This window comes from Cucurbita pepo, chromosome LG02 (assembly GCF_002806865.2).
Source record: "Cucurbita pepo subsp. pepo cultivar mu-cu-16 chromosome LG02, ASM280686v2, whole genome shotgun sequence".
NCBI lineage: Eukaryota > Viridiplantae > Streptophyta > Magnoliopsida > Cucurbitales > Cucurbitaceae > Cucurbita > Cucurbita pepo.
In genome coordinates, this window is record NC_036639.1 from 3851371 (window position 1) to 3869304 (window position 17934).

The 17934-nt window shown below is 37.0% G+C and overlaps 4 protein-coding genes across 4 annotated transcripts in view; 2 read left to right on the top strand and 2 right to left on the bottom strand.

The window, feature by feature from the left end:
• Positions 1–3481, top strand: part of LOC111787987 (choline-phosphate cytidylyltransferase 1-like) — a 4093-nt gene extending 612 nt beyond the window's left edge. Inside the window, exons 2-8 of the mRNA XM_023668108.1 lie at positions 165–278; positions 565–660; positions 904–946; positions 1033–1188; positions 1315–1395; positions 2650–2760; positions 2900–3481. Of these exons, the coding sequence (XP_023523876.1) occupies positions 165–278; positions 565–660; positions 904–946; positions 1033–1188; positions 1315–1395; positions 2650–2760; positions 2900–3085 (787 nt within the window). The 3' untranslated portion in view covers positions 3086–3481. The remainder of the gene's footprint in view (positions 1–164; positions 279–564; positions 661–903; positions 947–1032; positions 1189–1314; positions 1396–2649; positions 2761–2899) is intronic.
• Positions 3482–8303: 4822 nt separating this feature from the next.
• On the top strand, positions 8304–12145 carry LOC111787926 (zinc transporter 3-like). Its single transcript, XM_023668023.1, has 3 exons — positions 8304–9041; positions 9165–9314; positions 11488–12145. Exons 1-3 carry the CDS (start codon positions 8415–8417, stop codon positions 11791–11793), a joined length of 1083 nt encoding a protein of 360 aa, XP_023523791.1. The 5' UTR covers positions 8304–8414; the 3' UTR covers positions 11794–12145.
• Positions 12146–13667: 1522 nt separating this feature from the next.
• LOC111787925 (anthocyanidin 3-O-glucosyltransferase 2-like) lies at positions 13668–15613 on the bottom strand. The gene has a single exon (XM_023668022.1). The coding sequence runs from the start codon at positions 15224–15226 to the stop codon at positions 13796–13798; it is 1431 nt and encodes a 476-aa protein (XP_023523790.1). The 5' UTR covers positions 15227–15613; the 3' UTR covers positions 13668–13795.
• A 351-nt stretch (positions 15614–15964) lies between these two features.
• Positions 15965–17644, bottom strand: LOC111787927 (anthocyanidin 3-O-glucosyltransferase 2-like). The gene has a single exon (XM_023668024.1). The coding sequence runs from the start codon at positions 17594–17596 to the stop codon at positions 16151–16153; it is 1446 nt and encodes a 481-aa protein (XP_023523792.1). The 5' UTR covers positions 17597–17644; the 3' UTR covers positions 15965–16150.
• Positions 17645–17934: the final 290 nt, after the last annotated feature.

Sequence of the window (17934 nt, forward strand, 5' to 3'; positions counted from 1 at the left end):
GTTTTTTTTTTTTTTTTTTTTTCTTCTGATTCATTAGCCTGCTTGATTGTTCTTAATTTTCAGGTTTGCTAACTTGCTTTCACTTGTCCGTGATATTCTTCTGTTGGGAGAATTGATTTGTTGAATTGACGAGCTGTAATTATTGATCCTTCTTGTAATTTCAGATTCCCGAATACTTATTTGTTAGTTGGATGTTGCAATGATGAGACTACCCACAGTCTTAAAGGGAAAACTGTTATGAATGAAGCTGAACGATATGAATCTCTTCGCCATTGCAAGTATGACTTTTCTCTATTCCATGAATTTTTCTTTACTGGGGCTTTTGGATCTTGAAACATTGCTATGTATAGATGTGCTTTTGATACCTACAAACGCTAGTTAGAATGCCTGTTTGAATCCTTTAAATTCAAGTGAGCTATGATGGATTTAAATTGAACTACGATTTTTCGATATCTGCTTGAACTTCGTAGATTTTCTTATGAACGTGGAATCAATCTTAGTTGCACCGATTCTTCAACGTGGTTTTATTTATTTGCTCCTTGTTTCCCCTTCCCTTTTCCGCAGGTGGGTGGATGAAGTGATTCCTGATGCACCCTGGGTGATCTCTCAAGAATTTATTGACAAGCACAAGATTGACTTTGTGGCCCACGATTCTCTTCCGTAAGGATATTATATACTTTATCTAAGTGAACCAAGAGGGTCAAGTAACTTTTGGGCAATGGAGTTTATTTCCTTTACCACATTTATCTGCATTTCGACCCATCTAATTAGTATAGATTGGATGGTAAAGTGTCTCAGGAAGAGCTTCAATTAGTTGGTCCATGGTATCTATCTGTTCACATTGAATTTATTTGTTAATTCTGTTTAAATGACCTATGTCATCCTTTTTCTGCCTCGATACAGTTATGCTGATGCTACCGGAGCTGGGAAGGATGTTTATGAATTTGTAAGTTCAGAAGATGGGTTTATCCATTCGATCCACTTGGTGCTGAAGTACATACAATTTCATAGATGGGAACTTTTCCTTTGTAGGTTAAAAAAATTGGAAAGTTCAAGGAAACAAAAAGGACAGAAGGAATATCAACTTCAGACATTATCATGAGGATTGTCAAAGATTATAATCAATATGTTCTGCGTAATTTGGACCGTGGTTATTCGAGGAAAGAGCTTGGAGTCAGCTTTGTGAAGGCATGATATTTTATCTACATTGGCCTTTTTTAAAACGATAATTCTTATCCTGCTAGTCAGCAAAGCTTGATTATATTGATTTTGTTTATTAACAAGCAACTCAATCTTGTTGTATACAATTACCAGGAAAAGCGGTTAAGAGTGAACATGAGATTGAAGAAATTACAGGAGAAAGTGAAGGAACACCAAGAAAAAGTGGGAGAAAAGGTACCCATATCTCATATCTTTACAATAGTCCTATGGATGCGGTAGTTGGGGAGTTGAGATTAGATTATCTGCTTTATAATTCCTCTTATTTCAGGCTATGGGATAGTTGTCCTTAGGTGTTGCATTAAGAAATTTCTATNAAAAAAAAAAAAAAAAAAAAAAAAAAAAAGAAGGAAGCTGGGCAGTCCACTTGCAATCTTGCAAATTTGTTACCTAAAGGCGTGTCTTATGTTTTGTGCATTTTCTCTATGACTTGATAGCTAATCATAAGTTCCAGGAAAAAAGCTAGAGATCTTCACATTAGAGAAAGCCAATATTATTGGATGAAATCCATATTTCTACGGTTTTATTTTTAATAAACTTAGCTATGCACTGTGTGCTTCTGGGCCCACCTTTTTCACCTTGCCTGGTATGTGCATCTTAAGATGCCTCGATGTTTTTACAACTCATAATTATTTGGAACGATCAGATACTTCACTGTCCTTGCACATAAGCGAATATGATTTCTTGACCAATTGAAGAACTTAGATGAGATGATTCTATGCTACATTTTGTATCTTCCTGAAATGACTTGAATTAAGACACCAAAAGAGCAAAACACGAAAGAACAACTTGTTGTAAACGTACCTATGGGGTTTGTCTGCCTTCAGTTGATTTTAGAACTTACTCCAAAAATAATGTGGTTTATGCGGCTGCCTTTCACATTTCTTTTTGTTTTATTTCATTTTGTAGTAATATCTTTTCTTAGAAAAGGATTCTAATTGTACATTCATGAAGTTGTCTTTTCAAGTAAGAAAAGTTGACTTTTGAGCCAGCTATCTACCATGCAAGCATTACAATTCTTTTGGGTTCTTTTTTTGAGCATGTGAAACGATTCCACATACTGCTGTGCTGATATCAAAGTATGGAAACCTAGTATTTCAATGTATTCACAGACATATTCTTGCTTTTCAATTCTTTCTTATGCTTGGAAATCCCAATTTTTGTTTTTGTACTAATTCAAGCATTGAAGTTTTTATGGGTAATTGATATTTAGCCCGCCTAATACAGCAAGTTGATTGCTTCTTGGGCCTATTCTATTCTGCCCATTGAAGTGAAAAAAGTCCTTTTTTGTACTTCAGTGCTAGCGAGGACTTTATCTGGTTTTGTTAGACCTACAATTATATTTTAGGCTTTATTTACCTCGATCTAATTATGGAGGCAGGATACTTAATTATTGTTTTTTGTTGAAAATGATTGTTCTGGATACTGCAGATTCAAACAGTGGCAAAAACTGCCGGCATGCACAGGAATGAGTGGGTGGAAAATGCTGATCGCTGGGTGGCTGGATTTCTAGAGATGTTTGAAGAAGGTTGTCATAAGATGGTAAGTTAATGCACGAATTATCCTGTTCTTCATTTATGTGGCAAGTTTTGAAGTAGATAAAGCATACAAAACATACACGGTTTTGTGAATCTTGAACTAAAATAAATGGCTAAATCTGAAACATCACGGGTGTATTTAGGGCACAGCCATCAGAGACCGAATTCAAGAACGTTTGATGGGGGCACAGCAGCAAAAATATCTAGAAAATGGCAAGGACAGTGACTCAGACCTCGAAGAAGAATATTATTACGACGACGACGACGACGAAGAATATTATGAAGACGACTTCTACGAAGAATTCGAGAAAGACGAGAAGAAAAGGTAGACACGTATTTACATCAAGTTTGAATACATGTCACATGCATAATTTGATGCTTGTTCATGGATTCTACAGTAGTAGTATGTTTCTGCTATATGTTTAGGCGCAGACAGTAAAACGTAAACCATAACCTGCTAATTGCCAAAGCAAAAAAGGAAAACAAAAGAGGCACTTGGCGGTGAGTTCAGGCACCAATGTGGCTTTTGTGACCCTTTTTAAGATATGTGTTTGTGCATATAGGTTGAAATTTTTTCCCTTGAAGCTTGTAAAACAGGTCGTTTTTTTTTCGGGTTTTGTTTGTGAATCATTGTAATCGAAGAGTTTTGAAGCTTTGGTTTTCGGGTTTGTATGTAATGTAAGAGTGATAAATATGGTTTGATATTATTATATGTATCTTTCTCTTTGTTTTTGGTTTGTTTTTGGTCATTGTGAAAAGCATATAAGATTAGTGGGATACTTGAAAGGAGGTTGTTTGCTTACCTAAGCTCTCCCTCCTTTTGAAGTCCTATGTTAATCTACAAGGGAATATAGAATCTTACTTATGTAAGACTCCTTTTGAGCATCTTAAAAGAATGCAACCTCGTCCATCCATCGTAAAATGAGCCCAGATTCACTTACGTGACTCGATAACTTGACCTATTCGGACTACCAACCTTAAACCATAGGGTTGAGAAAACGAGTCCAAATTCACTGACGTGACTCGATCACTTGATAAACTTGGACTATCAACCTCAAACTATGAAAGTTGGGTTGAGNTTTTTTTTTTTTTTTTTTTTTTTTTTTTTTTTTTTTTTTTGTTGGGGTCGGGCCAACTCTAAGTCTACTTTTATAAAGATTAAGAATATTTAACAAATGTAACTGATGTTAGTGATGAGTCATGATTTAAGTGTTCGATATTTAAACTTTATGAAATTTTAGCTATTAATGCAATACCCGAATAAATATGATTTTTTTTCTATTGGCGTATTGCATTAATAGCTAAAATTTCATAAAGTTTAAATATCGAACACTTAAATTATGACTCGAATCCAACCGAACCGAACTAAAAAATAGAGAGTTTGGTTGAATTGTAAATTCTATTCAAGTTGCTCAGATCACCAACCCAACCAACCTAAAATTTCGGGTTAGTCTAATTTTTTTTTTTCAATTCAACCCAACCCGACCCAACTGGTATATAGCTGTTGTATATTGTTATTGTTTGTGGCGTGTAAGAAAATTGTGAGTAATAGTCCAGAAAAGAAAGTAAAGATATTAATAATTCCGCCTATCATATTCAAATGAAAAGTATATTTTATAATTAAAAAAATATCTTCAATACTCTCTTCCTAGTTTTTTTTTTTTTTTTTTTCATATTCATTTTAATGACATAATCATCCTCTAAAAATCGGATAAAAGTGATGCTTTAGAAAACACTTTATCTACCTATTTTCATAGCTAGAGGCCGAGAAGAGACGAAATCGAGCATAAAACTTGGATTAGTTATATACTACGATGACTGAGCAACTTGGGTATTCAACGGATTCACATTAAATATTTTCTACCATGATGAGCCTGATTCTAGTAGAGGGTCGTCAACTAACCTCTAGTGACGTTTTTCCTTAAAGGGCTGACCTACATAGGCACGACAGTTGATTCAGGCTCGAGTCGCGTCCCTTATGTTCCACAAAAACAGTTTCCGTGAGATACTGTATTGAGATAAATCACGTTCAATCCCGAACCGCACCTTTTCGGTGGAGAAGGAAAATAATGTAGAAATTGAAACTTAGGTTAAAATTTTAATATATGGGAATAAATTTAATGGTTGGTGCACTTTAGAATACCAATTAATTTACTGTTATTAATGATTCAATGTCAGCCTATAACGTCTAGATCCGCTGGTAGAGACAAATAAAAATGGATCGGAGAATAAAAAATAATATAAATTATGTGCAAAAAATTCAAATTTATTAATGATTTTTTTTGTAAAAAAAAAAAAAAAAACCTTTTGGAGTCCTCCAAAAAGCCACGTACTTTATTCCAATTCTATCCTTCTCTACTCTACTCCTCTCACCTGTCTGTGATGCTTCACTCTCTCACCGTCCAATCAATGGCCACAAAGTTTTTCTTTTCTACTGTTTTAGTAAGCATTTTTTTTTTAAAATTAGAAAACTAAATATGTAATTTAATTTTTAATTTTTAATTTTTTATTTATATTATATTTTATTAAAAATTTTTATTTTTTATTTTCATTTATAAAATTGATATTTTAGCTCGTAAGGCTCGGTTTTGTACTATTTTGATCAATCCCGTCATTTTTTTTATTATTATATGGTAGCTAATAAGCTAACGGGACAATATTTTTTATTATAAAAATTAAAAAGGAGAAAACGACGAGTGAAAAAGAAGAAGAAAGAATACAAAGAAACAAATGAAAAAAAATAAAAGATGTGACGGTATCCATAGATGAAAGGATGAAGAACGACGAGAATAATGAAAAACAAAGAACATTATTTAAATTTTTTGCGAAATTGTATTTATTTTTTAATAAAGTTATTGTTACGTCAGCTTCAATTATTTATCTTAAAAGAAAATTCATGAAAAGACCAAAATAATACTGACATAAACCCGAGATAAATTTTAATTTATTTTTCTTTCTAAAATTTATAAAGATAATATTTAAAATAAAAACTGTCTATCATCTCATAGATTATCTCCAAATTTTTTAATGTTACTTTTTAAAGTTTACGAGTATTTTTTAAATGTGGTACTAAACGAAACATTCGAGAATGGAAGGATATTTTTTTTAAGCACCTTTGACGGTTAAAGAGTATTTCTAAATATATATATATATTAACGGTTTCCATTCTTACGGGTTATTCCATGAGAATAATGAGACGACACAAGACAACATAAGCATAAACTCAACTGATGTAAAATATGTATGGCCGAGAGGTTATAAATTCAAAATTCTCATATTCAGAAGACGAAAAAGAACGAAATAGACAACATTAAGAATATTCATATGACCTTAGAACCCAATGAACTCACACGACTCAACCCAAACTATAAAAGTTTGGTTATGTTAGATTTTTTCGATTTGGGTTGAGTTAAATTTTAAAAAAAAATCAAAAAATCAGATCAATCGGTGGATAGACATTCTTTTGGTCAGGTTAACTCGATCAACCTAAAAAACAGACTAACAACCCAACCCCTATTGATGCGTTATGACTCGTAAATATTTGATAACCCAACCCTACCAAACCTTACTTTTAAGATTATTATACAAATTAAAAATATACCTCGTTTGTAACTAATATTATTAATGAGTTATGACTCGTAAATATTTTATATTTAAGTTTTATAAAATTTTAGTTATTAATATAACATGCATAGTGGATAAATATAATTAAAAAAAGAACAACCCGACAACCTAACTAGATTCAACTCGAAAATAGAGAGTTGAGTTAGGTCAGATTGTAAACTCGAAATATTACCCAATTCACCAATCCAATCAACTCGAAATTTTAGACTGATCTGTTAGTTTGACAACTGGTTTAATAGGTCCAAAATTAAAAAAAATACATCAATTATTACCTCATAAAAATAAATAAAATTTTAAATTTTCATCTTAGATTCCAATCCCAATCACAATTATTAGATTAGATTCTTAATTTATTAATTTAATTTATATTATTCAACAACATTATTTTATGTTTTAAAATATACTATTAATTATATAATCATTTAATATTATAAAGTCTATATTAATTCATTTTTTCTAAAAAAAAAATAAAAAATAAAAAATTAACGTCCTCAATTTATTAATAATGNTTATAAAAGTTTTAATAGACCATTAAAAAAAAAAAAAAAAAAAAAAACCGATCCTGATGACATTATATTAGAACATAAAATAAACTATAACGATAGCACGATATCGTAATTCTCAACTATCAACGAGCTCGACAAATATGATATCAATAATAAAAAAGGATCGATATTATAATCTAACGTGTTCGGTCAATTTCTTGACAATTTCAAATATAATTTATTAATAAATAAAAATAGTGATTATCTGTAAATATTAACTAAAATTAGAAAAGGATAAGCTATATAATTTGGAATTATTTTAAAAAGTAATGAAACTTGGCTTCATAATATTTTAATTAATATACAAAATTAGAAAATAATAAAATTTGTTGCAAGTAAGCTCAAAATTAATTTATTATTATCCAAAGTATCTCCCATGTAATAAAATATAACATATTTTTAATTTAATTTAATTTTTTTAATTTTAATTATTTAACGATTTAGACTTTATAATAATTTATAAACACGTCCTCTATTAAATATTTAACTTATCTCTAAGGTAATATAATACGAAAATTACCTCTACGATGCAATTTACCAACCTTATTTAATCCAAACTTGTCACAATCATTACATAAAAATAATGAGTGATACACGAATTTCATTGGAAATGTCTAAAATAACCTTAAATTGAAGAAGGCAAAAACGAACAAATTTGAGTATGAAGTGGACAAAATTCAACATGGACAAAAAAACAGACAAAAACCCATCGAATTATATTCAAATTGGTGTAAAATAGGTAAACTGAACCAAATTGATGATGGGGTATTATAAATCGGAAGAATCGAGAAATAAACGATGTAGGACCCAGCTGACGGAATGAAAATAGTAGTAGACGTTGCTGACTGTGTGGACACGTGAGCAATGAATGATGGGCAGAGATAAGAGTTGTTGGGGACATTACGTAAGAATTGACGAGCTACGATTGAGAACGGGGCGCAACTTGAGTGGTGGTTAGTTTCTGTGAGCTCGATTTTCAACGCTATAAATTAGTTACAAAATTAAAATTAATTTTTTTTTTTAATAAATAATAATAATAAAAAAGTTGGTGTAACTGGATAACGTGTGAAAGAGTCCCTAATTCAAAAATTAGAAAAAAAAAGAAAAAAATGAGAAGAATATGGCGGAGATTATTATTAAACGGAGGGCAAAATTGGAAATTTAGTGAAATTACATAAAAATGTCGACATTTGAATTTGACTTCAACGATTTATTCCAAGTCAATCGACACTCTCGCCGGTGAATTAAGCACATGTCGACATCCTTTCGCCATGCCAATTAATAACATTTTAATTAAACAATTAATTAATTAATTAATTAATTAATTAAATATCATTAGCAAAATAATATAATTTATTTTGAATCCCTATATCTGAACATGGAAATTTCCACGTCCGTAGCAAACTCTTTAAATCCCAACTGTAATTCATCTTCTTCAACGAAAAGGGGAAAAAAAAAAGCCCTAAATCCATAACCGTTCTAATCGGCCATGGCAATGGCGACCTTCAAGCTTCATCCTCTTCTTCTCGTTTTTCTTGTTCTGTTTCTTCTGCTTATTCCTTCACTGATTGCGGCACAGGAAGAGTGTAACTGTCCTGAAGAAGAAGAAGACGAAGGAATCCGAAACAAACCGCTAGCCCTAAAATACAAAATCGTTGCCATAGCTACGATTCTCGCCGCTGGATTAATCGGAGTTTCTATTCCGATGCTCGGTAAGGTGATTCCTGCTTTGAGTCCTGAGAAGGAGATTTTCTTTGTTATTAAAGCCTTTGCCGCTGGTGTCATTTTGGCTACCGGATTCATCCATGTTCTTCCTGATGCTTACGAGAGTTTGCAATCGCCGAAACTGAAAGAGGATCCCTGGGCGAAGTTTCCGTTCACTGGCTTGGTGGCTATGGTGGCGGCTATTGGTACTTTAATGGTGGATGCCGGTGCTAGCTCTTATTATACTCGTCTTCATCTGAAGAGAGCTCAGCCTGAGATTGATGAGATGAACGGCAGAGCTATCGAAGCTCATATTCCTGTTCATACTCACGGCGGTCATGGCCACGCTCATGACTCCTCTGATGTCACTGGAACACCGGCGGAGATTCTCCGGCACCGTGTGATCTCTCAGGTAAACAGAATCGGAAGAAATTGAAACCGGATTTCGCTATCGATATTGTTCGTATTGAAGATTTTGAGAATTGAAATCCAGAAATTGTTTGATTGGTTTAATTTTAATGGTGTGTTTGTGTAGGTACTGGAGCTGGGGATAGTGGTACATTCGGTAATTATTGGGATTGGTTTGGGCGTTTCTGAAACTCCCAAAACCATTAGGCCTCTAGTGGCGGCCATTACTTTTCATCAGTTATTCGAGGGCATGGGCTTAGGAGGATCCATCGCTCAGGTATTTTCTTTTTATTCTTTTAGGTTAAATTAATAAAATTATCTCTAACTCCCTTATATAAAATAATGAAAAAAATCATTTTAACTTTGAAATATTTCAATAATACCCTTTTAATTTTTAAAATTTTCAATAATAACCCTAAAATTTTAAAAACTTTAAACATGATTTCACCTAGAGAGAGGTACGATCCATTCAAAGGGCGTGGAAACCTTTTCAATTGTGAAGCTGACGATGATACATAACGATCTGGAATTGGACTGTTACAAGTAGTATTAGAGTGGACAACATCTGGAATTGGACGGTTACAAGTAGTATTAGAGTGGACACTGGACAGTGTGGCGAGAGAACTCAGGTCTTCAAGGAATGAGTTGTGAGATCGAGAATAAACTGGGTTCTTACAAATAGTATTAGAGTCGACACACTAAACAGAACTCTCGGTCCTCAAGTGGTGAGTTGTGAGATCCCACATCGGTTGGAGAGAAGAAATTGGGCTCTTACAAATAGTATTAGAGTCGACACACTACAGAGAACTCTGGGTCCTCAAGTGGTGAGTTGTGAGATCCCGGTTGGAGAGAAGAAATTGGGCTCTTACAAATAGTATTAGAGCCGTGGGTCCTTAAAAGGGTGAGTTGTAAGTTCTCACATAGATTGGAGAGAAGAACGTAACACTCTTACAAATAGTATTAGAGCCGTGGGTCCTTAAAAAGGTGAGTTGTAAGATCCCACATCGGTTAGAGAGAGATCGAAACATTCTTGTAAGAGTGTGGAAATCTCTCAAATGACAAAATATTTATTAGCATTAGGCTTGAGCGGTTACAAAACAATACCCTTAATTTTTTTAGACCGTACCTGTTAGCGTTGGACTTTTGTTACAAAACGATACCTTTAACTTCTTTTTTTTTTTAGTTTTAAATTTAAAAAATACAATTATGTGAGTATTGCGTAAAAGAAATAATATATAGATACCATGTGGATGGACATGTTGGTGGTGGGTTGTATAGTCAAATATGTGAATTAAATATGGGACCTATGGTTGGTGGGTTGTGTCATCAGAGTTATGTACATTGGTTGACTTTGGTGCCCACTGAAATTGACACGAATTCTCAAATATTTCTTCCTAATCTCATCCATAAACCTTATTTTAAATTAAAAAAGAGGAAAAAACAAATCATTAAGCAATCAAACATCCCATAGTTTCGTTGAAAATTAGAGCATATTAAATTATGTTCACTTTGCTGCTGCTGCTTCTTGCTTTTCGCACCTACTTTATAATATTTTATTATTATTCTTCCAAATTCAACTATTTAATTACTTATATCTTTTTTTAATTTTGAACTTTAAATAGTTCTAAGCCCGAAAAATAGCCCAAGCTTACGGTTGCTTGCTTTGGCTTGTTACGTAAAACTATGTTTTTTAAACTCAACCCAACTCTTTTACTAGGAAGAAGTTTCCACGCTATTATAAGAAATCTTTGGAAACTTCTCTCTAGTAGTCGTTTTAAAATCTCGAGGGTTAAGCCCTTGAATTAAAAACCCAAAGAGACAAGATCTGTTAGCGGTGAACTTGGACTATTAGTGTTTTAGTACTTATATTCCAATCGTATGAATTTAGTTTTTTTGTGCTTTTAGTAAATCGCAAACTAGTTTGATGCTCTATGACCAATCGTTCAAAAAAATACTTCCCATCTTTGTTAATGTGATGTCCCACATTGGTTGGGGAGGAGAACAAACCACCATTTATAAGGGTGTGGAAACCTTCCCATAGTAGACGCGTTTTAAAGCTTTGAGGGGAAGCTTGAAAGGAAAAGCCCAAAGAATACAATATCTACTAGCGGTGGATTTGGGCCGTTATAGTTAACCCTTTTTGTGTAAATTTTGATGACATATTTACATTATGACTTTTATTGATGAAAATTATTACAACTCAAACTTATATCAAATGTGTTAGGTCATGGGCTTAATATTGGACGTTAAACTAGCTTGATCTAGACCTGACCCAACGTGTTAGATTAGTGGCTTAGTGTTGGATGTTAAACTAGCTTGACCTAGACCTAGTCGAGTTAAGTCTGTTCTGCTCGATGTCGAGGCTCAATCTTGAAACATATTTAAATCAAATCTATTCTTATATTGTTAGAATTTAAAAGCGAGGGTGCTAAATTGGTTGAAACATGCAGGCAAAGTTCAAGAACAGAGCAACAATAATAATGGCGCTTTTCTTCTGTCTGACAACGCCAATTGGGATAGTAATAGGCATTGGAGTAACAAACGGTTACGACGAAGAGGACCCAAAGGCACTGATAGTGGAAGGGATATTGAACGCAGCTTCAGCAGGTATCTTAATCTATATGGCTCTTGTTGATCTGTTGGCTGCCGATTTTATGAACCCAAGAATGCAGAGTAATGGAAAACTTCAATTTATGGCCAATCTTTCTCTTATTCTTGGAGCTGCCTTGATGTCTTTACTCGCTATCTGGGCTTGAAAATTGACTCGTTTTTTGTTTTTGTTTAGCAATTTTTAAGTATTAATTGTGCATAACTATGTCTTCCTTATAGAGAAGGATGGATGGATAGATGTTTTGTGGCTCATGATTTGATTATACAGTTCCTCTTAGCCAATTGGTGGAGCGTTCATGTGAGTTTGTTTCGAGTTTGAAGATTATATTAGAGAAACTGATGTAAAATAATTCGGAATCATAAATTTCATGAATAGTCGTGAAATGTTTGTTTTGCGAATGAATTTATTGTATAAAATATGGGTATTCCATATAGAGATATTTAGATGACTCGATATCTCGAACAATTTGAATTACTCTGTTGAGCTGTTTTGGGTTGTATGTATTTTTTTTTCCGGTTTGAATTGAGTTTGAAGTTTTAAAAAATGGATTTGGTTCGTGGGTTGAAACTTGTGACATATAAGTAAATGAGTGGTTTATGAACTCCAATGTGTACCTATACTAACAAAGTGTATTCTTTTTCGGTGGCTCAATTATAAGTACTTTAAAGCTAAATATGCACAATTTTATATTGGGTGACATCCGACCTGAGATGACTCGTGTTGGTTGATGGGGTAAGTTTCATTATTAGAAGTAAAGAGTAAGTAATGTGACTATATTGTAAGTGAAGGTCGGAGTTATTGAGTGTTGAATTTGGATTCCGAATCTCTACTTGACTTGAGACTTGAAATGAATTGTGTTGGTTGATGGGAGAAGCTTCATTCTCATACGGAAGAAGTAACATGACTATGTTGAAAGGGAACATCAAAGCCATCACGTGACCATGTTGCAAGGGAACATCAGAGCCACCATCACATGACCATGTTGCAAGAGAACATCACATCAGAGCCACCATCACATGACCATATTACAAGAGAACATCAGAGCCATCATGTGACCATGTTGCAAGGGAATATCATAACCATCATGTGACCACGTTGCAAGAGAATATCAGAGCCACGTGACCATGTTGCAAGAGAATATCAGAGCCACGTGACCATGTTGCAAGAGAATATCAGAGTTATCATGTGTAAAAGTAAGAAAGGTATATCATTACACGTGTTGAGATAAGCGTAGATAGTTGACTGATAGGTAAGTCCACTAAAAAAAGACAAGAAGTCAACGTCATGGAAAAAGAAGAACGAATAGTGTTGACTTGATATGTCAGTGTCAAATGTCAAATCAGGAAGACTACCAAATTATTTGAAATACTTCCTAAATCAAAGGCAATGGTAGGTCCGCCTGTGACAGTTTGATCCTCACCGTCCAATGAGAAGCTCGCTCACCATTTTTCTTTTTCTTTTTTTATTTTAATTTTTCAACGACTTTGACTTCTGGTCCACCCTCACATTCCATTCCGACCGCGTTGTGGGGACACTGAATTTAAAGGTTTTTGACCTTTAAAATTGTAATTTCTGACTTTAAAATAAAAATATCCTATGATAAGTCGCCACCAAAGAGTTTGTAGCCAAAACGATACCTTACACTCAAGTCAGTCAACCTTGCACTCAAGTCAATTACGATTTCACTGTCATGAACTCATTTTTCAAGTAAGAATTTCAGACCGTGACGAATAAGTCAAAAGTGATGTTTGAGTTTGTTACAAACAGCAAATAGGTATGAGACATGACTCAACAGCAAATAGGTATGAGACATGACTCAAGTCCCAAGACGATCCCCTCTAGCCTCTGTATTTGAGCACTCCCCCACGCGACCAGTAAAGCAACCTACTTGTAGGCTCTATCACATTCGTATCTTAGTAGATTACTCTATTCGAGTTTAAGCTCTATGGTTATCTAAGCTTTTTGGGAGGGTTCGAAGATCCAAGCGGTTCTCTAGTTTAACTAGAACCCATTAGACTATAGACCTAAACAACTTGTTTTATCTAGATAGTAAATGACTGACATCGTGGATTGAGACACTAACTCAATGATCGAGCTGAACGAGAAGAGAAATCAAACAAAAAGAAAAAGGTACGTGTGTGTAAACTTCAATGATCTGATTCGCTCGGGTCGAACCGGTTAGGCATGATTGCATCAATGAAACGATTAAGTGCATTAAAAGAAGATCCACTCTCCATCATGGCCGTCTTGCTTTCCTCACCCTTAACCATTAACGCCGTTTTAAGCTCATCCGACCTCTCCATCAGCCTTGTAATGGCGCCCTCAATCTTCTCCGCCGTCAAAACAGCCTGCTCCTCCTCCTCCGCCACCATCATACTGTAATCCAACGAAACCTCCACCGCCACTCCCAACTCCACCACCATCTCAAACGCATTCACCTGCTGCTCCGCGTACATCGGCCACGTCGCCACCGCCACCCCATTCCACAAACTCTCCAACACCGAATTCCACCCACAGTGCGATACAAACCCTCCCGTCGCCGGATGCTTCAATATCTCCACCTGCGGGGCCCACCCTATCACTTTTCCGATCCCACCCGTCCGATCTACGAACCCCTCTGGTAATACGCTCTCCGGCGGAGCCTGCCGTATCGCCCAAATGAACCGGACTCCGGTTCGCTCCAACGCTTCGGCGATCTCCTTGGTCTGAGCTTCATTGAACCTCCCCATAGTTCCGAAACAGAGGAATACGACCGACGACGGCGGCTGCTCGTCCAGCCACTTCCTGATTTCCTCCTCACTTTCTCCGATTTGGGGGTTTTTCTTCAGATTTAAAATGGGTCCGACGGCGTACACCGGCGGGAGCCTCTGTTCGGCGAACCAGTGAATCGCGTCGGGTTCGAGCTCGGAAAATGTATTGATTAGAAACCCATTTGCTTCTCTGTACCTCCGAGTGAGGGCGTGCGTCCATTCAGTCGCTTCTCTGTCTATAAACATGGTGGAAATCACTTTCCTCGGAATCGGATTCCTAAAACAGGGGACGGCGAACTCTGTGGCGGAGTTTAGTAACCGGTCCATGTCGTGATTGAACTCATTGTCGTAGAGCTCTTGGAGATGGAAGAGGAGGGCTAGAAAGGAAGCGCTGGAAGTGTAGAACACGAACGTAGGGACACCAAATTGGTTGGCCACATCCACCATGGGAATACAGAACATGTCGACGACGAACCCAGCAAGTGTCGGGGAGTCCGGTCCTCTGTCCGCGGCGGAGGTGAGGTCAGCGACGGCGGTGGCAACGTTTTGTTTCTGAGACTGGACGAGGGGGTCGAGGAGGAGGGTGTTTTTGGTGCCGTCGGGGATGGGTTGTTCCGGGAGGGTGATGAATCGGATCCGGTCGGAAGCAGAGGAGGAACAGAGGGATTGGATTAGACGGGCGGATTTGGTGGGGAAAGGGAGTTTGATTATGAGAATGGTGATTGAGAGAGGAGGGTGTCGAGTTGTGAGGAGTTGGGCCAGGTGGACGGCGGCGGTGAGGTGGCCGATGAGCGGCGTCGGGATGAACACCAGCTCCAGCTGCTTCATTTTCAGCACAGGACGGAAGGGACGGTGGAGAGGGAGGAGGGTATTTGTGTAATTATTTTAAAGTTTTTAACAGAGATGGATGACGTCATGGCTTCGCTGTGCCTTTGGATAAAGAATTAATATTTATAGTGATAATATATATGGCTGGGGGAATTAAATAATTGACCACCACTAGGGTTCGATCGGGTAGGGTCGGGTTGAGCTTAGAAATGTCCACTGGCGCGTGAAAGGCTAGACAATAAGTAAACCTTAAACGCTAAACCCTAAATCCTAAAGTGCATGTTGATTAAGGTTGACAATGTAAGAGCTTAAGCCACCGCTAGTAGATATTATCATAGCTTTCTTTCAGAGTTTTAAAATGTGTTCGGTAGGGAGAGATTTCCCTCACTTTTACTTTGTTTCTCTCTCCAATCGATGTAGGATCTCAAAATCCAACCCCTTCGAGGCCCAACGTCCTTGTTTCACTCGTTTTTCTCTCCAATCGACGTAGGATTTCACAATCCACCATCTTCAGGGTCCAGTGTCTTCGCTGACACTCATTCCCCTCTCCAATCAATGTGGATCTCACAAACAATCATTTGGATTGGACCAGGTCGGGTCGAGTCGAGCTGAGGAAATACTCTATTAGGAATAACCCACTTGAACTTTGTTGGCAAAGCTTTTCCAAGCTAACTCAACACCCTCAAATTCCTCACTCACGTCTCTCGTGTCCATGACCAATCCATCAATATACACAAATTCAAACAACAATTCAAACTTTCGATCTCTTCCTTAAAAAGATCAATAACTCGATTGAGTTTTCACTATTAGGTAAACATACTACCAATACCCATCACCATAACATGATCGATTACACCTTATTATCAGTCAATACAGACCCAAAGTTGAATCTACGATAAGATTTAAGAACAAATCTACGAGCTTTCAGTGGTTGCCTTCAGGTGCGTTGGCCAAGACATCATCAATAAAACGACCCAACGAAACGAACGACGAACCACCGTCCCTCATACTCCTCCGACTCTCTTCACTCTTCTCCTTAACTTTCTTCCTAATCTCATTCCCTTCATCCATCAATTTCCTAATCCCATCTTCAATCTCTTCACAACTCACAACTCTCAACCCTTCTCTCCCCATATCCATCCTATAATCCAAGCACACCGCCACCGCCAATCCCAGCTCCGCCACCATTTCAAACGCATTAAACTGCTGCTCCGCATACATCGGCCACGCCGCCATCGGCACACCATGCCACAAGCTCTCCAACGTCGAGTTCCAACCACAATGCGACACAAACCCACCGGTCGCCGGATGAGCCAATATCTCCGCCTGCGGCGCCCACCCAATAACCCTCCCAACACTCCTAGTTCGCTCAAGAAACCCCTCCGGTAGAGCCTCGTTGATGTTGGCGTAGTCATTTGGCCCATCCATCGCACCCTCCGGTGGCGGCTGCCGGAGAGCCCACAAGAATCGAACCCCACTTCGCTCCAATCCTCGAGCCATCTCCGCCACTTGATCCTTGTCGAAGCTTCCCCTGCTTCCAAAACAGAGGAAAACCACCGAATCCACCGGTTGTTCATCGAGCCATTTCAGAGCTTCTAAACCATCATTAACACTCGAATTGCATTGCAAAATGGGTCCAATTGCATACAAATTGGGGATCTTCGAGGACCCATTTAACATCCATTTCATCATATGTGATTCCATTTCTTCAAATGTATTAATCAAAATCCCCTGTATTTCTGTTCTGAATTTCCTCGTATTATCATGAAACCAAACAGCCATGTCTTTATTAAAGAAGAACCCAGGAACGGCAGTACGAGGAACAGGATTGATAAAACTAGGTAGATTAGCTAATTCCCCATCTGGGTTTTGCAGCAATTCTTCAATGTTCTTGTTTTGTTCATAAAATTCTTGAATATGAAAGCTAAAAGCAAGAAACCCAGCACTAGAAGTGTAAAACAAATAACAAGGAACCCCAAATTCCTTAGCGACATCCGACATAGTTGTGCAAAACATATCTATGACAAAACCCACAAGATTTATGGAGCCAATGAGGTTAGTAACAGCTTGTCTCACATGGGGTTTGTAAGATTCATAGAGTTTCTCCACAAGAAAGCTGCTTCTGCTGCTGTTACCATCGCTTGGAAAGATTAGTTCAGGAAGAACAATAAACCTTATGGATTTACCTTCAAAAGCGGCTGAAAGGGTCTGTATGTGGTGGGCTGTTTGGGCGTCGTGGGGGAGCTTGATGGCGAGGACAGTGACGGAGAGACGTGCATCTCGGGCGACGAGAAGCTTGGCCATCTCGACGGTGGAGGCGAGGTGACCCATGCCGGGGCCGGGAATGAAAACCACCTCGAATTTCTTCATTGGATTCAAAGGGTCGGAGATTTTAGGAGTGAAGAATTGATGTTGGGGAGCTGATCAATTTATAGAACCAAGAACCCGCCATTCACGCTCCTTCTAAGAGAGTTTGATCATGGATTTATAAGTAAAGAATACATCTCTATTAATACCAGTCATTTTGGAGGAGCTCAAACTAAAGTGACGAAAACTTATGATCAAAGTGGACAATATCATACAATTGTAGAGAGTCGTGATTTCTAACGCGGACGTCAGTGTTGACCTATCATCGGAAGTCGTGATTTCTAACCCGAGCGGGAAAGCAAAGATGGGATTTGAGTTAAGGAATCAAATAGGTTTATAAA

Bases quoted from the DNA above. Each gene is read 5' to 3' on its own strand.
- LOC111787926 (XM_023668023.1), top strand. From the start codon at position 8,415: ATGGCAATGGCGACCTTCAAGCTTCATCCTCTTCTTCTCGTTTTTCTT. The intron at 9,042-9,164 runs GTAAACAGAATC...GTGTTTGTGTAG, and splicing joins GGCACCGTGTGATCTCTCAG to GTACTGGAGCTGGGGATAGT. The intron at 9,315-11,487 runs GTATTTTCTTTT...TGAAACATGCAG, and splicing joins TAGGAGGATCCATCGCTCAG to GCAAAGTTCAAGAACAGAGC.
- LOC111787925 (XM_023668022.1), bottom strand. From the start codon at position 15,226: ATGAAGCAGCTGGAGCTGGTGTTCATCCCGACGCCGCTCATCGGCCAC.
- LOC111787927 (XM_023668024.1), bottom strand. From the start codon at position 17,596: ATGAAGAAATTCGAGGTGGTTTTCATTCCCGGCCCCGGCATGGGTCAC.